The 26,118-nt window shown below is 38.8% G+C and overlaps 1 protein-coding gene across 2 annotated transcripts in view; it reads left to right on the forward strand.

The window, feature by feature from the left end:
- GPM6A (glycoprotein M6A) overlaps positions 1 to 26,118 on the forward strand; it is a 253,686-nt gene that overhangs the window by 192,636 nt on the left and 34,932 nt on the right. For both annotated transcript variants that reach the window (XM_055567476.1, XM_055567477.1), the window contains exon 2: positions 22,642 to 22,834. In XM_055567476.1, coding sequence (XP_055423451.1) covers positions 22,642 to 22,834 — 193 coding nt within the window. The remainder of the gene's footprint in view (positions 1 to 22,641; positions 22,835 to 26,118) is intronic.

The following is a 26,118-nucleotide window of genomic DNA, read 5'->3' on the forward strand; positions in this document are numbered from 1 at the left end:
AATGTCAAAGTCTAGCGTCCATGCCTGCAGTCTGCACACTCTGCTGGGGTCTCCATGTGTTTTGTTTGTCCTACAAATATGTCTGTTGATTCTTGTGCCTTTATTTTTTGTATGCAGGTCTGTGCCATGTGTAGATAAAGTCTCAGCTCCTTTTCTCCGGGTTCTGACTTTCGTTTCTTATTGTTATGAAAAAAAGATAAACATTTAATTTTATTAATTGTAGTCGGACACGACTGAGTGACTTCACTTTCACTTTTCACTTTCATGCATTGGAGAAGGAAATGGCAACCCACTCCAGTGTTCTTGCCTGGAGAATCCCAGGGACGGGGGAGCCTGGTGGGCTGCCGTCTATGGGGTCGCACAGAGTCGGACATGACTGAAGCGACTTAGCAGCAGCAGCAGCAGTGTAATGACAGGCTGACAATGGCAATTAGTAGAAAAAATAATATTTTTAAGAATGTACATTTCATCTACATGGCAGCTATGGGTTAAGACTCCTTTTCCTGCTTTAGTAGCTAAGAGAGATTCATGTGATGGTCATGATTTTTGTGTTATCAACAAATAGGTACTGAGCATGTTTTCTATGCCAGGCACTGTCCTAGGTGCTGAAGCTACCGCAGTGAACAGAACAGGCAAGAAGTTCTTATGGATCTTTCATGCTAAGAGCATACGAATATTGAATTTAAATAGTATACTAGAGCTATACTAGAAGGCAGTAATTACTATGGAAAAAATACTGAGGAATGGGGAAATTAGAGTTTTAGATAAGATTTTAAAAGATGGGCACTACTCTAAAAATAACACTTTGAGCAGAGATGAGGTAAAGGGAAAAACCATGCAGATATCTTCTAGGCCATGTGCTAAACACAATATGACATTGAGCAAAAAACTGTTGGGCTTTATCCTTGTGCAGAGTGACATGGCTTAAGAGTCATACATATCCTTGATGACCTTGTCAGGAAGATCAGGGAAAGTTGTCTCAGGAAGTAACGGTTAAGTGGGATGATCATAGATGTGTAGGAGTTAAATAGGTGAAAATGAAGGTGGAGTGTGTGTGTGTGTGTGTGTGTGTGTGTGTGTGTGTGTGTGTTTGAGAGTGCATTCCAGACCCTGGGGCAGTGCAGTGTATATTCAGGTCCTGTGTCAGAGAGGAGCTCCAGGAGCCCAAGATCAGCTGCCACAAGTGATAAAGATCTAGCTAAGCAAAGACCAGAGAATGAAGAGTTTTGAAAGCCAGGCTGAGTTTGTCCTTATTCAAAGATTAAGAACATTATATGCTATTCTAAGACATAAGTCATTTATGAATTATAAAGCAGAGAAAAAACATAAAATTTATATCCAAACAAAGTGTTCTGATTAAGATGGGGCAGTGGAATGCAGCAAGACCCATTAAGGATACTTTCAGTGTCTAAAAGAGAGAGGGTGGCAGGAAAGACTGTCAGGATTGAGAACCTTGGTAGAAGAAGACAGAGGCAAAGAAATAGAGGAGGAGATGCCAGAAAGGCAGGGCGAAAACTAATCAGCCAGACAACTGTTGGGTCATGAAGTCCAAGTAAAAGCAGTGTCAAGAACAAGGGAGGGGTGACTGGTGGTCAGTTGAGGGGAGAAGTGAATCCTGTATGTTGGTGAAGATGGGAAGCCATGGGAAGAGGTTTCAGGGTAGTGATGGACTGGGAAGCCTAGCTGGAGGGATGGCTTGCAGAGCAGATGGAAATGACAAAAAGAGGCCAATATGTCAGCAGCGACTAGAAACCGTTTCTCTATGAGAGGGAGGAGGAAACCAGGACAGCAGCCACATGGTATCTGTCAGAATATGTGGAAATAAGGGAGAGCTTTCTGAAATTTTATTTTCAAAGTAAAAAAGAGATTTAAGGATCTTTGGAAGCCAATGGGAAAGTCCAGTGTAGAAGAAGTTGAATATACATGAAAAAAAAAAAACATATTGATTGTATAAGAATCTGTAGATTTCAGGGTGGGGGAAGTAATTAGCTTTAAATGTACAGAGATCATCTCACTTGTCAATAGAGAAGGATTTTCATTTCTAAAATAGAAGAAAATTAAGAGTCAAGAGTGAAGATGTTGGCAAATGGGCATGATTGCCATCAGGAAGAAGAGATTGTCCTAGAATGGAATGACCATACAATTTGTCATCCAAACGGGACACTTTGAGAAATGAATGTAGGCACTGTTAATAATTAAACTGGGATTTTTTTGGGTACTAGAATTAATGGTCACTGTCCTATCATTTTCCCCCAGGAACCACCCCTGATACAGAGATCTGAGGTTTGTTATTTGTTTGATATGCAAAGGAAATACCACTAAAAGAGTGGGTAACCGAGGCAGCTAGTGAAGTTTGGAAGGGAAAGGACACCAGTAAAGCATGTAGTGAAAAGCCAGGTATCACTTTGAACAGCTGGGTCCTCCTCCACATTAGGAGAAACATTAGGAGCCAGCGTAGATCACACCTCCGCAGAGTCGTCTCATCCTAGGAGAGATGCCAGGATGTTTGTACTCAGTTCCTGTCAATCACTGGATAAGGATGGTCCTCAGGTGGACATTAATTTCCCTTATGCTCACCTAACTTGCAACTTTAGAAGATTATTGCCTCTTCTCTAACATTGTAGATTTCCTGATATGAGGAGACTAACTGCCTTGGTAGCAGTTTGTTTTTCTATCTGCTGGATTGCTTTTTGAAGCCTAGTATTGCTTCCTGTTTTCTTTGAAAGTATGTGTTACAGATTGCAAGCAAGTTATCCATCAGTGATACTGATGGCATAATATCATTCAGTAAAGTTTTCATTTCCTTATGTAAAATGTAGTGTAGAATTTCTGCCATTTATCCATTTTCTATTTGAGCATTTCTCCCTCTTGAGTACTAAGAATTGGGAATCTAAGAATTGGGAATTAATGGGGAGATGTTTTTCCTTACAGAAAGTTAATGTAATATTTTTCCAGTTTTGTTCGTAAGCCTCCTTACTCCTCTGCATTATACATTATAATAAAGTTTTAGACTTTAATTCTATGTTGACTGCATAAGGAGAAATGTAAGAATTTGCATAGAATATAACATTATATTGGAGAACCACACAAACCTTTATATATGAAAGCATTCCTTGAATATGATTAGAATGTATTAGAATGTAGATGAGAATGTAATGTAGCTAATTAATAATATAGAATGTGTATCAAAAATATCCAATTACAGACAAATGTTATTGTCATGTATAGAGTGGTTATTATTGGGTGGAATTATTAGGAAATATGTTTTGTTCTTTTGAATTTTTTTTTCTACCAAATTTAAAAATTAAGGAAAAGGACAGGCCTCCACAGAAAAAGAAGAGCTCAAGTGATAAACTTACCAACCGGGCAGGCAGCACTTAGAATCTCAGGATGCACAAGTGAGTCGTGATTTTCAACCTCATTTCTGCTTTAAAGTCATTTCTGTATTTTAAAGTAATTACTCAAAATCTAGTGAAACCAAGACACAACTCTCTGAATAAAAGCAACTAATAACTATTAAAGACAATCAATCACTTTATGGTTTTGCTAATGTATTAGGACTACTTTGTCAGTAACCATTCATCACTTTATATATAGAAATGGATACTTTATTACCAACATTCATTCTTCCAATATGAGTGGATCTTACAAAGTGACAGAACATGTGCAACTATGAAGTTTAAGTATATGGGGCTTGTAAAATGTGTATTAGAGTTTACTTTCCCATTATAGAATAATGTTACATTTTGTAGGACTTTAACATACTAAATTATTTCTTGTGGTTTTAAATGTAATAGCAAGTATTTGCAAAGCAAAAACATTTATTTTTTGTTGTTTAGTCGCTAAGTTGTGTCTGACTCTTTTGTAACCCCTTGTACTACATCCTACCAGGCTCCTCTGTCCATGGGATTTCCCATTCAAGAATACTGGAGTGGGTTCCCATTTCCTCCTCTGGGGGATCTTCTCGACCAAGGGATCAAATCCACATCTCCTGCATTGGCAGGTGGATTCTTTACCACTGAGCTACTTTTAGCACTATAACACAGTTTCAAACTCTACTCTTTAAAAGACCTCTAAAGTTCAAAACATTACACTCTGCTATAATGTTACACACTTCCTGTCTAGAGTCTGGTAGGTGAACCAGTGGCAACAATGGACCAGGGTTGCCTTATCAGTACCCCTCATCCTCCCAAAACCTCCTGGAAAAAGGGAGCCTCAAGGAACCATGGATGCTCCTTGACAAGTGATCATAGGTAGATAGGAAAGGAAGCTCAGTGTTCTATCCTCCAGAGGCACTTTCTGCCTGTGTCCCCCTGAATGTGGGGATGGTTCTATGAAACACCTTCTTGTCACGTGATACTCAGTCATAACTGAGCTAAAAAGACTCTCTTTCTCTTTGTGCCCTGAATACATTGTTTAGCATCCACTGAGCCTCAGAGGAAGAAAATAAAACTGAATTTTTTTTTAAGATTTTAAGAAACGTTTTAGAAGCAAAATGAGACCTTAGAGACTATTCAGCCATTGGATCCTTTAACAGTGAAGGAAGGTTGAGAGACTTGCCCTGTGACTTTAAAGCTATTGTGGTGGAACTCATTTAGCAGCCAAGTTGCTGGCTCCCTACTCAAGGCTTTTTGCCATTGAATCTTAAAAAGCTCTGTCTTGCCCACCATCGAATAATTTAGAACATATGCTTAAAATTCATTGTCCTAGATAGTAAATATATCTGTACCATTTTTTTTTGTAAACAGTGTGGTATTTATGGCTACAATAATAATAGCTATAACTTTTTATTTATGGCTTTTTATTTTGATGTGTTTCTTTGTTTTTTTTTTCTTTAAGCTATTAGAAGAGTTCTACAGAGGGAGACTGAGTGAGAGCTAAATCTTATGCTTACTTCTGTTTCTTAAAATATGAGCCATATTGATTAGATTGGTGGCTGTAGTCACTGGGCCGTGCTATCTTTATGGAAGGACTCTATTGCTAAATTTGTTAATGTCTCCAGCTAATGTTATAGTTTTACTTTCCAGGAGTTTTGTAAGAACTCTTGTGCTATTGTGGAAAACTAGGATCCAGTCAAATGCCTGTGCAGTCTTTTCTTTGTGTTTATATAACAAATAGTGCAGTTTTTAATGTGAAATTATCACCTTTATGGTTATGGATTTGATTTTTATATTTTGTATTTTGACTGGGAATATATATTAAGTATCTTTTCTTTGCTAAATAGAAGTATATTACTTCCAAACACATATGCATTAGGATAGAAACTCTATCTGTTAAGCAATTTCTTTTTGTTATTTCCCTGTTGACTGTGAACTCTAAGTTTTTACTTGGCAATCATAAGCATAAGCTTCTATGTGTATAAAAGATAATACCCATTCAACAAATGTTAATTGAGGACCAACTATGTACGAGCCTACACTTCAAGGAGAATTTGTTGTTGTTGTGTAATTGCTACGGTATATCTGACTCTTTGCTACCCCATGGATTGTAGCCCACTGTTCATGGGATTTCCCTGGCAAGAATATTGGAGTGCGTTGCCATTTCCTTCTCCTGGGGATCAAACTTGTGTCTCCTGCATGGACAGGAGGAAGATTCTTTACTGCTAAGCCCCCAGGGAAGCCCCAAGGAGAAGAATACAGGTAAGCAATAGATAGTACTGAGGAGTAACCTTTGTATTGTGTTGAAAGTCACGTGGAAATAAGAAAAAGAAGAGCAGAGTAATAGGACTCTGGAGTCTACAGCTATGAATAGCAGAAAGCAGGATACAATTTGTAAATTGGAGAGTATTCAGGATTAAAATTAAGTGAAAACTTCAAGGACATGAGGAAGTTGGGTCCCCAGATATCTGCGGGAAGAATATTTGCAGGAGAAAGTGTAACTTGTAGCAATGCCCAAGGCTGGGTGTTTCTCACAGCAAGAAGGAAGATGCGGCTGAGAGAGGGAGGGGCTGGAGAGAGGGTGAAGGAGAACCTCAGCGGCTGGCAAGCCCTTTTGTAAGGCTGTTAGCTTTGTTCCAAGGGAAACAGGCTGCATCCCCCACAAAGCCTGCCTGTTTTTCTATTCTTATCTAACCCCCCAAGCTGTCTCTCAGGGGGTACAGTCATGCATATGTATTACTCATTAACAAATCACGTATAAAATACACTGCATAGTACCTTTCAATACGCTTTTTTCCATATTAGAATTCCAAATGTATTGGTATTACTATCTGGCCTCATAGACGTTCTGTTAGTTTAGCTATTGTATGTCCAGACATAGTAACTCATGTCTTTATAAAGGTCAGTGCCCTCTTACTTAGCTTCATTTTTCAAAAGTAACCAGCTATTAGATGAATGTTGCATATTTTCTCTTAATTTAGGTTTTAACTCATGTAAATATAATAAGTCTGCCAGCTCATTAGGACTCTTTGGTAAAAATGCAGTCTTCTGGCAAGACTCCTCGAGAAGCACCCCTTTTCTTGTTCTTAGCATTGCAGCACCTGCTCAGTTTTTAAATGGGTAGGCCTCCCAGTTAGTTAGCTACATCTTTATAGTTTACAAATCAAATATATGGTTGAAACGGGAGTCATGATAATGCCAAAAAAAAAGGCAGAAAATCCCGACAACAGATGATGACTTTGCTTTCACTGAACGCTTGGGATCAAACATAAATAGAGCCTTAGCCCCTCGGGGACATTTGCTTCCTGGTCACGAGATGGTCAAGGTCACTTCTGTATGTGTTTCCCCTGGATTTTCCTCATTCAATTCTGTCTGTGAAATGCTTCAGGTCTTGAGGTTTCTTAAGTGAAGGAAAATAATCTTAGGCATAAGTATCATGTTTGTGTAACTAAATGACAGCAAATATAGGTCTCATTTAGAGTCTCATTGTGCAGGTAAACCACTAAAGTCACTGTAAACTCTTCTCCCAGAATATTATCTTAAAATGAGAATAGGATTAAAAAAATATATATACATTATTCTTACCAGTAGAGAGAAATCTTTACATGTTATACATTTTCCATAATTTAATTACATAAATTATCACATGGGGTTTGGTCACATTTAAGAGCTCAAAGGAAACAGTAAAAATTACCAGACCATTGGAATATGTTAGTCACTGTCACTTATTAAACAATTTTAAATATCTTTCACTCCAATTCCTTTCACTCACTTCCAAGTTCAGTCTTAACATGAGCATTGACAGATGATGTTGGATAAAAATAATCCTTTCAGTTATCTAAATTTGATCCCATATACCTGTCAAAACTGCAGGAAGTGTCAGTGGTATTTATCAAAAATACAGAACATTGTTCTCCATGTTTTAAGGCCAAATAATGTATTTGTTTAATAAGCAGAGTCTTTAAGGATTATCTACCTTAGATTTTCCAATGATTAGAGAAAAACCTCAAGCTAGCGAGCTCATCCAGCAGCTTTAAGGGCAATAAAGCCAGTTCTGTATCCCCACACAACCCACCAAATGAGTTTTTAAAAATTAGATTTTGCTTTATTAAAAACAGGAAAAAAAATCAAACACTAGATAAGTTTGAGAACTGCTACTTACTGAGAAAAAGCAGAAATGTCACCTTTCTACTGCTACTTTCTTCAGAGTTCTTTCTTTCCATTATATCTCAGCAGTGAACAGTCCTGGCCAAAGACAGAAGTGACTGTTTTCCTTTACATTGTGAAATATGCTTCTAAGGTTTCCTTGAATTAAACTGCATCTTCTGATTCTATTGCTATGACTCTAATTTTTTTCCAATATAATTTGAATGGACAACATGTTGAAATTGATGTTGACTTATCCTTCCAGTATATAGGCAACCAAAACAAGAAAAAAACACACCACCAAATAGAAATAGAAGATAAGTCCTAGGAGTTTTCCATGCTTGCTGTGTGCATGAACCAAGCTTTATGAAATCCCGGATGTGTAAAGATATATAAATCTTAGTCCCTGATATAAGAAGTTGTCAACTCACTGCAAACGACGACACAGGAGTGCTATACCAAAGTGTAGAGTATACACTAGAGATTATAAAAATCTAATGTTTTGTGTAATATATCTGCCTTTCCAGTTCTCCATGAGCATTCTTCTATTACTTTGGCAGCAATTCTTACTTTAACTTCACAGCCACTTGAGATGACTGGCAGGAACTGAAAATGAGCTTTGTCTGTATTCATAAAATTGTGGGGATTACTGACATGAAATAAAAAGATTTGTGTGAAGTGCAGGTTTTCATACATAGGCTGAGCTCTCTTAAAGATGCGCCCTGTGGTGAGCAGAATACAAAAGCACCTAAAAGGCCGATTCCCTTATAACATGTTCAAGGCTGCTTTGTAGTCATCTATCTCTAAACCTTTATTTTTCAACCGCCAGTATCTAGGAGTCATTTGGGTTATAATCAAAAGAAGCAAAGGACATGAAATACGTATGGCATGGGACAAATTAGCCGGGGATGAAAATTGCTGTAATTAAAAAACAGTGCATGTATATTTTGTGATCACAAAGCTCATTCAGCTTGTAATAGAAGCAACAAAATGGAGGGCTTCTGCTTGGCTCAGATAAAATCAACATTTCTTCTGCAACATTTAAAAAGATGTACTAGAGACTTTGAACTAGTACTTCCCTGGTCTTTAGAGAGCAGAGCAGAGAACCATAGCTCCTCTGATGAGAGAAGAAGCCAGAGAGAGAAAGAAAATAAGAATATTATTCTGTTGATTTTAAAAATACATTTTAGCTTTTTAAAGTGTCTGGTACTTGAGAAAAGATAGCACTTGCAGAAGTGACCTTTCTACTTTGCAATGCTGCCATTTTGCCTCTTTCCAAAGAGACATTAGATAATTTAGATACTCAATAGTGCTTCAACTGTGGAAGCAGAGTTTTCCTTCTTACAAATTATGACAGGTTGTTTGTGACTGAAAAAAATGACTTGTCGTGAAACTAATTGGGAAAAAATATACTCATTTTAAAAACTCTGCTAATGTTCATGGTAAAACATCTTACTATGATTATCAGGAGGTGGTTTGCTTTGTTCTCTATTCCACATATATTTTGAAGTAACATTGTGATGTAAGAAATTGTACTTGAAAATATTATCATTTTGATGGTTCAGACAATGACTTTATATTTTTCCTCATACCAAATTTTTGTATATTTTAGTAACTATGAAATGTGTGTGCTTAGTCTCTCAGTTGTGTCCAATTCTGTGACCCCATGGACTGCAGCCCACCAGGCTCCTCTGTCCATGGGCTTCTCCAGGCAAGAATACTGGGGTGGGTTGCCATTCCCTTCTCCAGGGGATCTTCCCAACCCAGAGATCGAACCAGGGTCTCCTGCATTGCAGGTGGATTCTTTACCAGCTGAGCCACCAGGGAACTATGAAACAGAAAATGTGGATACCTGCCTTTCTGAAAAAAAAAAAAAAAAAAATTAAATTTAGAATAAATGTGTAAATTTTAAAATACCAGATTACATTAAAAACCCTATAATTATGTTTAGAGAAATATGGCTGTCTCTGCAAATGTCTCAGTGAATTTCTACAAACTAAATTGAATAAATAAACTTTCTATAAGTAATTCACAGTGTTTAAAAAGAGAATTTGTATTTTTTTAACTTTATAATATTTCTTCCACAACTTTAATTTATAATTTGAAATTATTACCATTAGCTTTTCAAGATATGTTTTTATTTTCAAGAATATCTTCGAATTCCACAATTATTTGTTAAATATACTCCAGTTCTATAGAAAATGTGTGTTTGGTCATGCACATGGACTATGTTAGTAAGTGATCCCATTTTGCCTTTTCTCACTGGAGTTTCAAATAAAACTGTGATCAATACTCTTAAAAAATTGTCATATGGTTCATACATGGAGCAATATTTTTTTATTTTTTGGACCAAAATAACTTTTAAACTGTAAATGTCATTTTTAAGATTAATTTTTAAAATTCCCTTATTTGTTATTTTTAAAGTTACAATATGATATTAGGATATTAGGATACTTGATCTGGAATCCAGACTGCTGTATGTAATTCATATAATTTTACAAAGTCTTATATACTGTTTAAAATTTAAAAATAATCTCCCAATAGCATACTGCTTCATTATATAACACATGTTTATTTCACAACACAGAATACCTTATTACACTGAAAATTCTGGACCGTTCTAGCAGCTGCTTTGTGCTGTACAGGAGACATTAGAAAAACTTTTTTATAATCCCTGGTTCACCATATTAGCCAAGTGCAAGTGGAGAAACCAGTTCAGTCAAGCAATCAGTCACCATTCCTCTTTTAGCTGCAGTAGAACGATCCCAAGTGAAAACTGCCCATCAGAGTCCAGTAAACCTATGCAATTATGAGAAATTGTAATATATTTTTGTTCTAAGATGATACATCTTTGGGATGGCAGCTGTGGATAAACCCCAGAACTAATGGCATTTTGAACATAGGTCTGAACATTGTGAAGACATGGCCACACTGAAATTTATGTTTTCTGGTTCACTCATTACAGGGGGCAGAGAAGGCACTGGCACCCCACTCCAGTACTTTTGCCTGGAAAATCCCATGGATGGAGGAGCCTGGTGGGCTGCAGTCCATGGGGTCGCTAAGAGTCAGACACAACTGAGCGACTTCACTTTCACTTTTCCCTTTCATGCATTGGAGAAGGAAATGGCAACCCACTCCAGTGTTCTTGCCTGGAGAATCCCAGGGACGGGGGAGCCTGGTGGGCTGCCATTTATGGGGTCACACAGAGTCGGACACGACTGAAGTAACTTAGCAGCAGCAGCATTACAGGGGGAGATAAGGGTTTTAACTGGCTCTCTGAACATCATTTAATCAAGCACAATGTGTTCTGCAAAGACCTCACAGGTGTCTGGAACTCAGACCAGTTTGGGGGCTCAGCTTTTTTCCTTCCAGGAATTGCTCTGGTTGGATCTCAGAAACATGTCTCCACCTGACTGTTCTCTCGCCCTTGAGGTTTGTTTATCACTGCCAGAAGAGTATGCCTCCAATCATTATCTAAACAATTAATTTTTTGCCTTAGGGAAATGAGTTTAATTAATCAAAACATTCTTGCTAAGTCATGTTGACCAGTACAGATTGTTCTGTAATTAATGATATATTTTTTACACTCTGGAGTTGCAAATAGTATTATAAATGTGTCCATAATAAAAACATGTTTAAAAGGAAAATCTCGTCATTCTTCTGGAAAATTCACTATACACAGCCTTTCACAAACTTTTTTCAATACCAGCCCTCAATAATCATTTGAGAAACGAATGATTATACCCTCTTCACAGGGTTGCTGTGAAGCTGACAGTCACCCGGCAGGACACTAAAAGTCTTGGCACTATTTATGAACCTTTGGAATTGTTCAAAAAGTTATTTTTGATGTCATTTAGTTATAGACTGCATGTTTTGTTTAATGATTTGTTCAAAATTCCTAGAGTAAATCCTTCTTAATCCTTGTATTACATGTGTATCTGGTTTGTCAACTCATTTTCGTGTATGTGAGATATTTAATATGATTTTATAGAATACTGCATGGTTTCCATGTGCTCTTACATCTGTATATCAGAGTCAGCTGAAGTACTTGATAAAAACAGCTATGTTTTCAATGGAGGGGATCCTAGGAGCTCTGTTTTTGAGAAAATCCCTAGTGATTTTGGTACCTAGCCAAAAACTTAGCAGAGTATAAAGAATATTTCCAAACTCTGCCTATTCTCTTCCTTTTCTAAGATTTTCTTTTTAAAGTTAGGAACTAATCTAATCACAGTATTATAGCAATGAGTAAAGTATTTAACATTAAAACCTGTTGTGTGTATTTGTATTCTTTATAATGCCACTTTACCCTGAATTATTCAAATATTTATCTCAACTCTGTAATGTTTTTAGGCCAGGGGTATATTTAAGTAAAGTGTTAATAACATTTCAATAATATTGGGGGATTATCTGAGGTATATTCTAGCATGCTTTAAAACTTTACATGATCATGTCATTAACCAAAGGTCTAGTGTTGGAAATTCTGTTTCCTGTAAAGTTTACAGTATAAAAAATTCTTCACAAGCACAATTCTGAACTCTCATCTTACTGCTCATCTTTCTAGTATGCTATTCTTTACATCAAGGACATTTTTCCACTGTCTTTCAAGTGACTTTGAACTCCACGGTCACTGCCACTCTGGTGGTTGATGAATATGGTGATTCTGGCTGCTCAGGTTGGACACGCAAGACGTCACAATGATCCTAAATATTCAGGTAGAATATTTTTAGAAAACTTTGTAGAAAGGTGCTAGAAATTTCAAATTTTATTTCCTAGTAGTATGTGGGCTTATTCTCGCTACTGGTAGGTAGAGATCATATTTCTTGTCACTCTTATAAATTCCCTCATATGGGCTTCACTCATAGCTCAGTTGGTAGAGAATCCACCTGCAATGTGGGAGACCCTGGTTCAATTCCTGGGTCAGGAAGATCCTCTGGAGCAGGGATAGGCTGCCCACTCCAGTATTCTTGGGCTCCTGTTGTGGCTCAGCTGGTAAAGAATCCACCTGTAATGAGGGAGACCTGGGTTCGAATCCTGGGTTGGGAAGATCCCCTGGAAAAGGGGAAGGCTACCCATTCCAGCATTCTGGCCCGGAGAATCCCATGGACAGGGGAGCCTGGTAGGCTACGCTCCACGGGGTCGCAAAGAGTTGGACACGACTGAGTGACTTCACTTTCTTTTTCTTTCACATACTGTTTCTACCCACGGGACAAGGAATTGTGTAATAGGATAAGAGGAAGCGAGGCTGGCTTCCTGTCACTAAAATTTTCACAAATACTTAAGGATCCTAAGGCCAAATGAAATTGTTAAAATTCTTCAGAAACGGTCCTCTGAAAAGTCATCTGCTTTCACATTAGTGGATAACTTCCCATTTCTCTTGCCTGATGATGGTGTTGTCTAAGACACTTGTTGTCTGTGACCCCAGCTGTTGTAACTGGAAGAGGCACACAACCCCAGGATGCTTGTCTCCTTGATATCATGAGGCTGTGGGTAAGGGCTACAGAAAGGAAACCAGCCCAGGAGGAAAACTCCTTCTCATCTGGAGACATGTGTTCTTCGATTCTAAGAGACTGTTTTGTACTATTTGATAATTTGCTAATCTTCATTTTCTCGGCTCTTCTTGATGGACCTCATTACATTTGAATATCAAAATTAGACTTCCTTATCTGATCTTCTAAGTTGCTTATCTTCTCTCTCCAGTTTCTGTCTTCACCTTTTTGTTCTTTGAGATAGATTTCCTTTTCTTTGTCTTTTAGCTCATCCATTAAATTTTAAACTTCTGCTATCATATTTTTAAGTAAGAACTTTTAGCTTTTTTTGCAGTTACCTATTTTTAGCATCCACTCTTATTTCAAGAATGTGCTGTGCTTAGTCACTCTTTGCAACCCATGGACTGTAGCCCACCAGGCTCCTCTGTCCATGGGGATTCTACAGGTTGCCATGCCCTCCTCCAGGGGATCTTCCCAACCCAGGGATCGAACCCAGGTCTCCCACCTTGCACATGGATTCTTTACCATCTGAGTCACCAGGGAAGCCCATGTACAATGTATTTAATTATACCCTAGGAGAAATAGGAATATGTGAATGTATGTGTGTGTGTGTGTGCGCACACCCATTTAAACTTTCACCAGCTGCCTGCTTTGTCTTTCATTTCTCTGAGCTCTTTTTGTGTTTATTTTTAATTTATTTATTATTATTTTATTTTTGTTTACTTCTTTCAAATTGGAGGTGTTCCTTAAATATCTACAGATCTTTTGTTGTCCCTTTGTAATGAAGGAAGTTGGTGAAGTTGTAATGAAGGAAGTTATAATGAAGGGAGTTGGTGATGGACAGGGAGGACTGGCATGCTACAGTCCATGGGGTTGTAAAGAGTTGGACACGACTGAGATACTGAACTGAACTGAATGAAGAAGCATTCATTTGTAATTATTCAAATCTGTACCTTAACTCTGTACTTTGTTTGGCCAGGAATATATTTAAGTAAAGTGTTAACATTTCAATAATATTGAATGATTATTTGAGCTATATTCTAGGACACTTTAAAACTTTAGTTGATCATGTCATTAATCAAAGGGTTAATGTTAGATTTCTGTTTACTATAATCTTACAGTATAAAACTTCTTCACAAGCACAATTTTGAACTCTCATCTTATCCTCCTAAATGTTTATATTAGAAAAGATAAAAGACTGAAGATTAATAGCTCAGCATCCATTGGGTCAGTGGGTAAAGAATCTGTCTGCAAGGCAGGAGATGTAAGAGACTCAGGTTCAATCCCTGGATTGGGAAGATCACCTGGAGAAGGAAATGGCTACTCACTCTGGTATTCTTGCCTGAAAAAATCCTGTGGACAGAGGAGCCTGGTGGGCTACAGTCTCTGGGGTCACAGAGTCCGACACAACTGAGCAACTGAGCACACACACATCCCTCTCTAGGCATGATGAAATGTGTAGGAACACACTATAAAAAGGTAGAAAGTAAAAACAGAAGAGAAAACTTAAGAACAGAATCTAAGGAAACAAAGTAATCATGCAAAATGGGTTATTTCAAAAGAATGTGTGTGTGTGTGTGTGTGTGTATTAGTCGCTCAGTTGTGTCCAACTCTTTGCGACCCCATTGACCGTAGCCCGCCAGGCTCCTCTGTCCATGGGATTAAATCTTCCAGGCAAGAATACTGGAGTGGATTGCCATTTCCTTCTCCAGGGGACCTTCTCGATCCAGAGATCGAACCTGAGTCTCCCACATTGCAGGCAGATTCTTTACCATCTGAGCTACCAGGGAAGCCCAATAGTAGTATTTAAAAGCCATTGACATTATTGATTACATTAGCAATTAGGGCTGTTGGCTGAATATTTATGGAGCCCTGTCCTGTGCACACATGGTAGAATCGCGCTGTTTGTTCTGTGTGGCCGAGGGGGAGGCATGTGACTTTCTAGTCACTGGACTGCGAGTAGAAATAGTAGAGTGAGAGGAAGGTGTGCATGAAGGACTGAAGTCCGGAAGGAAGAAGAGGAGGAGGGAGGGAACTGAAATCATCAGGGGAAACAAAAGGAGGTACATGCAGATGACAAATCGGTTAAAAATACTATGCAAGTTACATAAAACTTCATCAAAAGTTTGAAAACTTACACTAAGTTTGCAAATGCCTACCACATTGAACCTAGCAAAAAACTTAAGAAGCAAAATAAAGCTTGATTAGTTCTGTAAAGAATTAGATCAGTAGTTAACCTTCTTCCATGAAGTATACAAGTGGCCTGGATGGTGTTATTGGCTAGTTCTACCAAATATTTATTATGCAGCTAAACCTAATGCAAACAACCTCAGGGTGTAGAAAAAAGATCACCTTATGAGGCTGGTATGAACTTGATTACAAAACAGGAAAGCACAAATTAGATGTCAGTCCCATTCATGAACATGAGCATCCCTGTTCTCACCCAGGACATCGGTCATTGCATCATCTCCCCTTACGTTCTTTTGTTTCAGCTTCCATCTCTTTTACCACCACTGACTTCTTAGACACTCTTCGAATCCTCAGGCACCATCCTCAGGACGTTCACATGTGCCTTTCCTCTCTTTGAAGCCCTCTGCTCCTGAGACTCTCTTGCCTGGCCCCTTTACTTCCTTCCATCCTTAAAAATTTGTCATCTCAGTTATTCCTTCCCTGAATTATTCCAATGTTCTCTACCTCTCTTCCATATTTTGCTTTTCCTTGCACTTTTCCATTCTTACACATATTACTTCTGCATCTCATTTGTCTGTCTTCCACCTCTAGAACTAGAGCTGAATTTTTTTTTTTACTTACTTCCACGGCACCAGCAATTTGCGAAGTGCCTGGCACCTGGTGAGGGCCTGACAGCTATTTGTGGAATGAACTGATACATACAAAAGCATTGAACAAAATGTTAGCATGACAAATTCAGCAACATATTAAAAAATACAGTATGACTCAGTTGGGTTTTTCTCAGGGATGCAAGTTTAATTTAAAATTGAAAAAAATATTGAAATGGCAGATAAAAAGAAAAACATAAAATTATTTCAACAGATGGGGAAAAGCCAGTTATGGAATTCAAAACAGTCAACCAATAGCATACATAATGCTTGATGGTCAAACAAGAGAGTAGAGTCAAGAGAAAGGTCAGTAGTAGAAAGGCACAAATAATGAAAAGAAAGCTCAAAAATTTCACAGATGGAATAATTATCAACACAAAATAATTCACAGAACTAAAATAATTCAGAGGATCAAAAACTGGTTTTGCAAAATTTCTAGACATGCAATCATTATAAAAATACCCATCTGAACCCCAATAAGGTAAATTGTGGCATCAGACAAACTGTTTCTAAAATGGCATGATACACATGAGGAAATGGAGCAAGTTGAGGGAATTTTCTCCACAACAAACCAAGATAAGCTCCAAGGCTGGGGCACAGACCAGTAGACAATAGACCAATGGTTGAACAGAATTAGACTGCCCGCAAAGAGACTCAGACCTCTGTGGCTACTTGGTAATGACAAAGGTGTTATGGTAGGTTGCAAGATAAAGAATCAATTCTTTGGTAAATGATGCTGGAAAAACATTACCAGTGAGTATATTGTTAGTCTCTTGGCAGCCTCACACATCAGTCTCCCTTTCAGGGCTCTCTGTTTTGTTGCTCTCTCAGCTGTCTGTCTCTCTTGCTCTCTTTCTTGTTGATTTAGACTTTTCTCCCTTTATTTTGGTGCACTCTCTGGAGTGAGAAAAGGCTTGTGTTTACTTCACAATGTTTGAATGAAAGAAAATTAAGCAGCATATATCTTACTTTAAAAAAATAGACCATTTTTATAGACTAATATATAATATAGCTTTTATCTTCTTTGAAATTTTGATACAGTTGCTAATATTTCAGAATGTATTGAAAAGAAAGTCCAGTAATTTCTTCTTCTATGTGACAGTAAGAACATAGCATTAATTCATTATGAGGGAAAAAAAAAACAACAACAGGAACTAGATATGAGAAATGCTTGTTTGTGTGTACAGGTATGTCTACAGCATGTAAATTCTGGGTTCAGGATTTCAACCATCAGCTCTGTTTGAGAATCAGTGGCCCTACTTTCATCATACGTAATATTGAAAATGTTTCCGGGGGAAAGTCATTTTATTGTTTTTAATAGAGTTTTCCCAAGAAAAGGTATTTTCCCCAGTACCAGCCCTCCGTGTACTATGCTTTCACTGACATCATTTAATGGCGTGCTTTCTCATTGGAGGCACAGTAAGAAATATGGCGATGGTGGCAGCAGAATCCTCAGCCTCAGAAGATGATTGTTGGGAGCATCTCCTGGGCCCCGGAGCACAGTTGCCATGGTAACTCTGCTGCTATGCCAAGGCCGCTTCTCTCAGTGGGAGGAAAGAAGCTCCCCTGCCAGCAGCTATGTGGGATTCTGGCAGCTGGAGAGAACGCCGAAATGGCGCACTACTTCCCCAGATGGGAGTTCTGAAAGCCTTCTTTAAAAGCCAATAGGCAACTCAGGCCTCGCAGAAGAATGGGGCGATCAGAATCCAGCCCATTACGAGTGCAAAATGTGCATTAAAAGTTTCTTGCTTTGAGTAAAAGTTTTGCGGAGGATCAGGACTGAAAATGGGGCTTCCCTAGTAGCTCAGTTGGTAAAGAATTTGCCTGCAGTGTGGAAGACCTGAGTTCAATCCCTGGGTAGGGAAGATTCCCCTGGAGAGGGGAAAGGCTGCCCACTCTAGTATTCTGGCCTAGAGAATTCCATGGACTGTATAGTCTATGGGGTTGCAAAGAGTCGGACATGACTGAGTGACTCTCACTTCACAGGACTGAAGTGGAAAGATTATAACCTGATCTGACAGTAAAGGAGGTTTAGAGGAATTGGTACTTATCCATAAGGGTACCGTCAGTCTGAGGGATTTAAGTGACAGCGTTTAAATAGAAAGTTAAAGAAATATTTCTGTTTAATTTGGAGATTTTAAGCTCGTCTGGAAATGCCTGTTAACTCAGGCTTGTCCATTTGGGTTTACTCAGTATTGAAATTTCTCTCATGTTTTTCTAAATTTAAAAGGCAGTTTTCAATGAAAGCTATACTTAATGTTTGGGCTTCCCTGGTGGTTCAGATGGTAAAGAATCTGCCTGCAATGCTGGAGACCTGGATTCTGATCCCTGGGTGGGGAGGATCCCCTGGAGAAGGGAATGGCTACCCACTCCAGGGTTCTTGCCTAGAGAATTCCATGGACAGAGGAGCCTGGCGGGCTACAGTCCATGGGGTCACAAAGAGTCAGACGTGACTGAGTGACTCACACTTTCACTTTATCCTTAATACTACACAGACCATGGCACAAAGAGCATCCCCCCTCCCACCATATGTATAGTCTAGGCAACCAGGCTTGGTTGCTTGTAGGCTAGAATTGGTCCAACTAACACACAACAGACAAAACATGAAATAAGCAGAAACTGACCGGAATTAGTAACAAAATTAATCAGAAATTCTTTTTTTGCCATTTTATTTCTTAATTGAAGGATAATTGCTTTATAGAATTTTGTGGTTTTCTGTCAGACATCAACAAGAATCAGCCATGGGTTCACCCATGTCCCCTCCCTCCTGAACCCCTTCCTGTCTCCCTCCTCATCCCACCCCTCTAGATTATTACAGACCCCCTGTTTGAGTTCCCTGAGTCATATAGCAAATTCCCATTGGCTATCTATTTTGCATATGGTATTGCGAGTTTCCATGTTACTCATGGCAATCTGGTGACCATCAGTGGGCTTACCACTCCCTTTGGTCCTGAGACAGTCACAGTATATCTTTATTCTGTTGGAAGCTTGAGGGGTGGGATCAGCAAAGGTAACTCCTATCCATGAATTCAGTGTTTGGACCCTTTCCTGTATATTTGACTCCTGTTCCTAAGGGTTTCGTGGATACTTTAATCGGACACCTCAGTGTCTGCAGTAGACATGCCACACATTTAGACCCTTCAAGAAAAATAGGGAGAGAAACTACAAAGGACAAGGATTTGAGATCATGGGGCTCTTGGGGACACTTGCCAAAATTAAGAGTGGCTCTTCTTTGGGTTGGTACCAATTTTAGGTTTTTTCTTTATTTTTAAACAGTCCAAAGATTATTTTTTTTTTTGCTACCCTGTTAATCTCTGCTCAAAACTGTGTTCAGTGACATTCAGATACTCCACACACTGGTCTCACCCATCTGCCAGTGAAATTTCTTCCTATCACATAAGGTGGCAAGATGTTCTAACCTTTTCTACCTAACCACACTGTGTGTGTATGTGCGTGCATGCATGTGTGTGTTGTGTGTATCATGTGTGTCGGGGGAGGAATGTTCAGGAAATAATTTTGCCTGTGTTAGCAAGAGCTGTGGAAGTGGGAAGGTGTTCAAACTCCTTTTCTTAACCTCTCCTGGGACAGATAAGATGATCCATAATTCTCTTAAGGAGGCTAGTTCAATGAGCAATGAAACAGCAGACTAACCCACCCTCTGAATGCAGTTACCTCACACAGGAACTTTGCAATCACTGCATGGTTCATATGTAGCTTATAAATATATACACATTATAGATAAAACACACACAGATCTTCCCATGAATTAAGTACAGTACATAACAATCCATTGTCCAATATTATTTGTTATTAGTTTCTGAAGAGATGAAAAGTCAATACATGGAGAGAGTTTGAGGGGTTTCAGCATTACAGAAGGAAATTTGATCCACAATTTCCAAAAGACAATAGTAGCAGGAAATTTTTGAAATAGGATATGTGTGGGGAAGCAGTGGGGAACAGAGGTGAAACTGATACTTAGAGTTCCTCTTTGCTTGTTGCACATCTAACCTGAACTTCCCTTTCTCAGCAGTGGCTGAGAAACAGCATCTCATCAGTATTTCTTGTGGCAACACATATATACTTAGGCATTTCTAGTCAATTCCTTAGAAGAACATATCTGAGTTGACTAGAGAGTTCTGATACTTATTTTGAATATCAACAACCAAGGTTAGGTGATGTTTCAGACTAGTTTAAAGCCATCTTTGGAAAATGGAAGACTAAAATGATGAAACTTCAAAAAGCAAAAGTAATTACTATGGTCAAATGATTTTTGGAAACCATATTGCAGCACGGTAATAATTAATATTTATAATAGTTACAGTTATATTCAATAATGATAGATGTAACATTTACTGAGTAGTTACTCTATGTCATGCACTATTTTCTGTTAACTCATTTAATGCTCACAAGAACCATTTGAGTCCATTTTATTATCACTCCTTTACAAGTGATTAATTCAGAAGAATAACCTCACCCTGAAACACAGAGGGGTGGAATCCATAACCCATTCCGGTCTCTCTTTTCTAAACTCAAAGTGATTCTAAAGTAATGTGCCTTCCTATGTGCAGTACCTTCCTGCATTCTCTTCCACTTTTAATAAATGCTGGTCAACGTCCACTAAATTGGATTCAAACACAATTAACAGGTTTTGACTCACTGTGTAAAAGAAACAGGCCCAGGGAGTTGAAAAGAATAAATGTCATGGAAATAAAAACCAAAATGTGAAATTTGAGAGCAATACAGTCAAGATAAAATGATATGCATGTTTCAGTTCAGTTCAGTTCAGTCACTCAGTCGTGTCCAACTCTTTGTGACCCCATGAATTGCAGAATGCCAGGCATCCCTGTCCATCACCAACTCCTGGAGTTCACTCAAACTCACATCCATCGAGTTGGAGATGCCATCCAGCCATCTCATACTCTGTCATCCCCTTCTCCTCCTGCCCCCAATCCCTCCCAGCATCAGGGTCTTTTCCAATGAGTCAACTCTTCACATGAGGTGGCCAAAGTACTGGAGTTTCAGCTTTAGCGTCAGTCCTTCCAATGAACACCCAGGACTGATCTCCTTTAGGATGGACTGGTTGGATCTCCATGCAGTCCAAGGGACTCTCAAGAGTCTTCCCCAACACCACAGTTCAAAAGCATCAATTCTTCAGCGCTCAGCCTTCTTCACAGTCCAATTCTCAATCCATACATTACCACTGGAAAAACCATAGCCTGGACTAGATGGAACTTTGTTGGCAAAGTAATGTCTCTTCTTTTGAATATGCTATCTAGGTTGGTCATAACTTTCCTTCCAAGGAGTAAGCATCCTTTAATTTCATGGCTGCAATTACCATCTGCAGTGATTTGGGAGCCCAAGAAAATAAATTCTGACACTGTTTCCCCATCTATTTCCCATGAAGTGATGGGACCAGATGCCATGATCTTAGTTTTCTGAATGTTGAGCTTTAAGCCAACTTTTTCACTCTCCTCTTTCATTTTCATCAAGAGGCTTTTTAGTTCCTCTTCACTTTCTGCCATAAGGGTGGTGTCATCTGCATATCTGAGGTTATTGATATTTCTCCTGGCAGTCTTGATTCCAGCTTGTGCTTCTTCCAGCCCAGCGTTTCTCATGATGTACTCTTGCATATACGTTAAATAATCAGGGTGACAACAGACAGCCTTGACATACTCCTTTTCCTGTTTGGAACCAGTCTGTTGTTCCATGTCCAGTTCTAACTGTTGCTTCCTGACCTGCATATAAGTTTCTGAAGGGGCAGGTCAGGTGGTCTGGTATTCCCATCTCTTGAAGAATTTTCCATAGTTTATTGTGATCCACACAGTCAAAGGCTTTGGCATAGTCAATAAAGCAGAAGTAGATGTTTTTCTGGAACTCTCTTCCTTTTTCCATGATCCAGCGGATGTTGGCAATTTGGTCTCTGGTTCCTCTGCCTTTTCTAAAATCAGCTTGAACATCTGGAAGTTCACGATTCACGTATTGCTGAAGCCTGGCTTGGAGAATTTTGAGCGTTACTTTACTAGCGTGTGAGATGAGTGCAATTGTGCAGTAGCTTGAACATTCTTTGGCATTGCCTTTCTTTGGGATTGGAATGAAAACTGACCTTTTCCAGTCCTGTGGCCACTGCTGAGTTTTCCAAATTTGCTGGCATATTGAGTGCAGCACTTTCACAGCATCATCTTTCAGGATTTGAAATAGCTCAACTGGAATTCCATCACCTCCACTAGCTTTGTTTGTAGTGATGCTTTCTAAGGCCCACTTGACTTCACATTCCAGGATGTCTGGCTCTAGGTGAGTGATCACACCATCATGATTATCTTGGTCTTGAAGATCTTTTTTGCACAGTTCTTCTGTGTATTCTTGCCTGTATAGTGAAGATTAATTATTATAGGAAATCTGGGACTTCCCTGGAGGTTCAGTAGCTAAGACTCTGCATTCCCAACACAGGGGGTGTGAGTTCAATCCCTGGTTGGGAAACTAGGATCCCACATACCATGTGGTGTAGGAAAAAAAAAAAAAAGGAAATCCTATTTGGGAAGGAAGGGCTTCTGTAATTTTGGGGTAGAAGAGGAAACCCCCAGGTGAAGTAAGCCTTCTCTTGCCTGTGGAGGATGGTTGCTAGTTAAGGAACTTGATTTGTATACTTTCCAGGACACCATAGGATTGGACTTGTGTGGTTGACCTGATGTCATCTATAAATGCAATACTGCATATTCCTTTAAGTTTGAGAAAAAGTTTCATTAGATTAACATGGAATATTAATTTCTAATTTTTTTTTCTGTTGGTCTTCTGCAGGGTGTTTCGAGTGCTGTATTAAATGCCTGGGCGGCATTCCCTACGCCTCTCTGATCGCCACCATCCTGCTCTACGCCGGGGTTGCCCTGTTCTGTGGCTGTGGTCATGAAGCACTTTCTGGAACTGTCAACATCCTGCAAACCTACTTTGAGATGGCCAGGACTGCTGGAGACACACTGGATGTCTTTACCATGTAGGTCAACCTGGTATCGCTTCTCATTTTGAGAGTCTGTGTGCTCAGTGCTGTGTGTTAAATGAACAGGGATAAGTGAGGCAGTATTTTATAGACGAAAAAATACTTTTAGGGAGAGTGAAAAGCATGTCCCCTTGGACATAATGATAACAAAATTTTGAGGAAAAGTTGAAATAATGCATGTGTATCTAAAATATACTGGCACTTAAGATTGGAGAGAGATTGGTCATAAAATAAGAAACATAACAAAACATGTGTGTGATAATGCCCCCCCAAAACCATACACACACATAATGATTAAAAGGAGGTAGTTGTTGATTAGACACTCAGATAGGCAGGTAAATTATTTAAAAATAGTCCCTAACTCTGAAGCATCAATTTAGAACTTCGTCAATGTCACTGACAAATGGAAATAAATAAATAACAAATTTTAAAAATAATGAAAAAAGAGAGAAGGAAATTATATCACTTATATTTCCCAGTGTAACTTTATTTTACAAACTCTGAAAATTCAGCATTATCCATTAGATTGAATTTTTTAAACCTGTAGTAGACAGTTTATCGATTAACACTGAATCAGGTATATAGCATGAATTGATCCTTGAGAGTTTATGAATGATACTCATCATTTGGAATATAATTAAACTATCTGAAAATGCTTTGGATTATTACATGTTGGTTTGCAAAGAGCCTTAAGCAAATGATTCCATAGATATATTTTAATGTGACAATACTGACATTTTCTTTTTAGTTTTATCTCAGCCTACACTGGACAAAATATGTTTTCACTGTGCATTATTTTAAGCTACCACAGATGTCTTTAAGATCTACAGATCCTCTATATTTAGGCTACATCCAAAGTGCTAACTTTTAGTTATAGAAGTTTGCAAGAAATAAGAAGCTTAATAAGTGGCATGGAATGATTGACTGCATAAATCTACTGAAAACCAGTTGCCAACATGTTTATTTGACATTTAGACACAAACCTTTATAGATCACAAACCTTGACAAAAGCTCCGCAAGGTTGTACATGTGTGGGTGCAGCAGAAGAATCAGAGGTCATATGCTAACTCCGGAACTTTAACCTTGACCTCTTATATTGGGAGTGAAATGTGAAATCAATAATGCATCTTTGGCATGAGAAGAATGCCATTTAGATTGGAATAAAAGAAAGTGCTCAAGTTCTCTCTTTTCATATTTCAAATAACTAAAATTCCTTATCCTAAGCCCTGTGAAGCTAGTGAATGAATTAAAACCCTCTTCCTGTTGGCAAACAGCTCATGAAAACACAGAGGGAAGATGTGTACCAGTACCTCCTGGGTATGATTAAACCAGGAGGTACATCCAGGGTCACATAGTGGCTGAGAAGTGGCAGCGTTTTCAAGAGTCAGAGTTTTCTAAAGAACACATGGGCTCCTTAGAATGTAGTGATTTGCCTGTCAGTGAATGTGCTTAGACAAGGCTGGTAATGAACCTCCGATTCTGAGATGCTTACAATCTATGTTGTTCAGTTGTTCAGTCGTGTCCAACTTTTGCAGCCTCATGGACTGCAGCACACCAGGCTTCCCTATCGTTTACCATTTCCCTGAGCTTGCTCAAACTCATGTCCATCAAGTCAGTGATGCCATACAACTATCTCATCCTCTGTCCCCTTCTCCTCCTGCCTTCAATCTTTCCCAGCATCTGGGTCTTTTCTAATGAGTCGGCTCTTCGCATCAAGTGGCCAAAGTGTTGGAGCTTCAGTTTCAGCATCACTCCTTCCAATGAATATTCAGGACTGATTTCCTTTAGGATTGACTGGTTGGATCTCCTTGCTGTCCAAGGGACTCTCAAGAATCTTCTCCAGCACCACAGTTCAAAACAGTTCAATTCTTCATTGCTCAGCCTTTTTTATTGTCCAGCTCTCACATCCATATGTGACTCCTGGAAAAAACCATAGCTTTGACTATATAGACCTTTGTACACAAAGTAATGTCTCTGCTTTTTAATATGCTGTCTAGGTTGGTCATAGCTTTTCTTCCAAGAAGCAAGCATCTTTTAATTTCATGACTGCAGTCACCGTCTGCAGTGATTTTGGAGCTCAAGAAAATAAAGTCTATATTCACTTATTACACTATATTACAATCTATATTCACTTGCTAAACCTCAGTCTTCTTTTTTCAAGAACAGTTACTTTAGGATCAGTGCTTATTTTGCTATTTGGGCTATTGCAAATATCAAGTATGGAAATATATTTAAAACTCCTTGAATTTATTATACTTCTGCCATGTACTTGTTTTCAAATATTCACATTTTTTTCAAAGACAATCTTTAGTCTGGTTTGTTTTTTAATTAATTCACTTAGCAAATACTACAGGGTTATACTCTGTGCAAGTCATTGTGCTAATCTTTAGGGACACAAAGTAGTATAAGACAAATTATTTTTCCTCTTGTACAGACATAGGAAACATATGTTAGCAAAGCGCCATCCGCATTAGACTCAGTTCAGTTCAGTTCAGTCACTCAGTTGTTTTCGACTCTTTGAGACCCCATGGACTGCAGTACGGCAGGCCTCCCTGTCCATCACCAACTCCTGGAGTTCACTCAAACTCAGGTCCATTGAGTTGGTGATGCCATCCAGCCATCTCATCCTCTGTATCCTCTGTCGTCCCCTTCTCCTCTTGCCTTCAATCTTCCCCAGCATCAGGGTCTTTTCAAATGAGTCAGTTCTTCACATCAGGTGGCCAAAGTATTGGAGTTTCAGTTTCAGCATCAGTTATTCCAATGAATATTCAGGACTGATTTCCTTTAGGATGGAGTGGTTGAATCTCCTTGCAGTCCAAGGGACTTTTAAGAGTCTTCTCCAACACGACAGTTCAAAAGCATTAGACTCAATAGATATGAATCAGATAATGCTAGTTAGTACTTGAGCTGATTTCGAGGATGCATCAGGTTAATGAAGTAGAGAGAGTTGAGAAGCTGCAATAATTGACACCACATGGCATTGGCACAGACATACATATAAGAACTTATAACTACATACAAAATTATGTTCCTACTCACATTTTTACCAGAAATTTTTCAGATGGATTTAAAGTTAAAATTTAAGAGTAAACTAATCTGTAAAAGTACAGATTTAAATGGGACTTCCCTGGTGGCTCAGACAGGAAAGAATGTGCCTGCAATGAGGAGATGCAAGTTCGATCCCTGGGTTGGGAAGATCCCCTGGAGAAGGGAACGGCAACCCACCCAGTATTCTTGCCTGGAGAATCCCATGGAGAAAGAAGCCTGGTGGGCTACAGTCC

Source organism: Bubalus kerabau, chromosome 2 (assembly GCF_029407905.1).
Source record: "Bubalus kerabau isolate K-KA32 ecotype Philippines breed swamp buffalo chromosome 2, PCC_UOA_SB_1v2, whole genome shotgun sequence".
Lineage (NCBI taxonomy): Eukaryota > Metazoa > Chordata > Mammalia > Artiodactyla > Bovidae > Bubalus > Bubalus kerabau.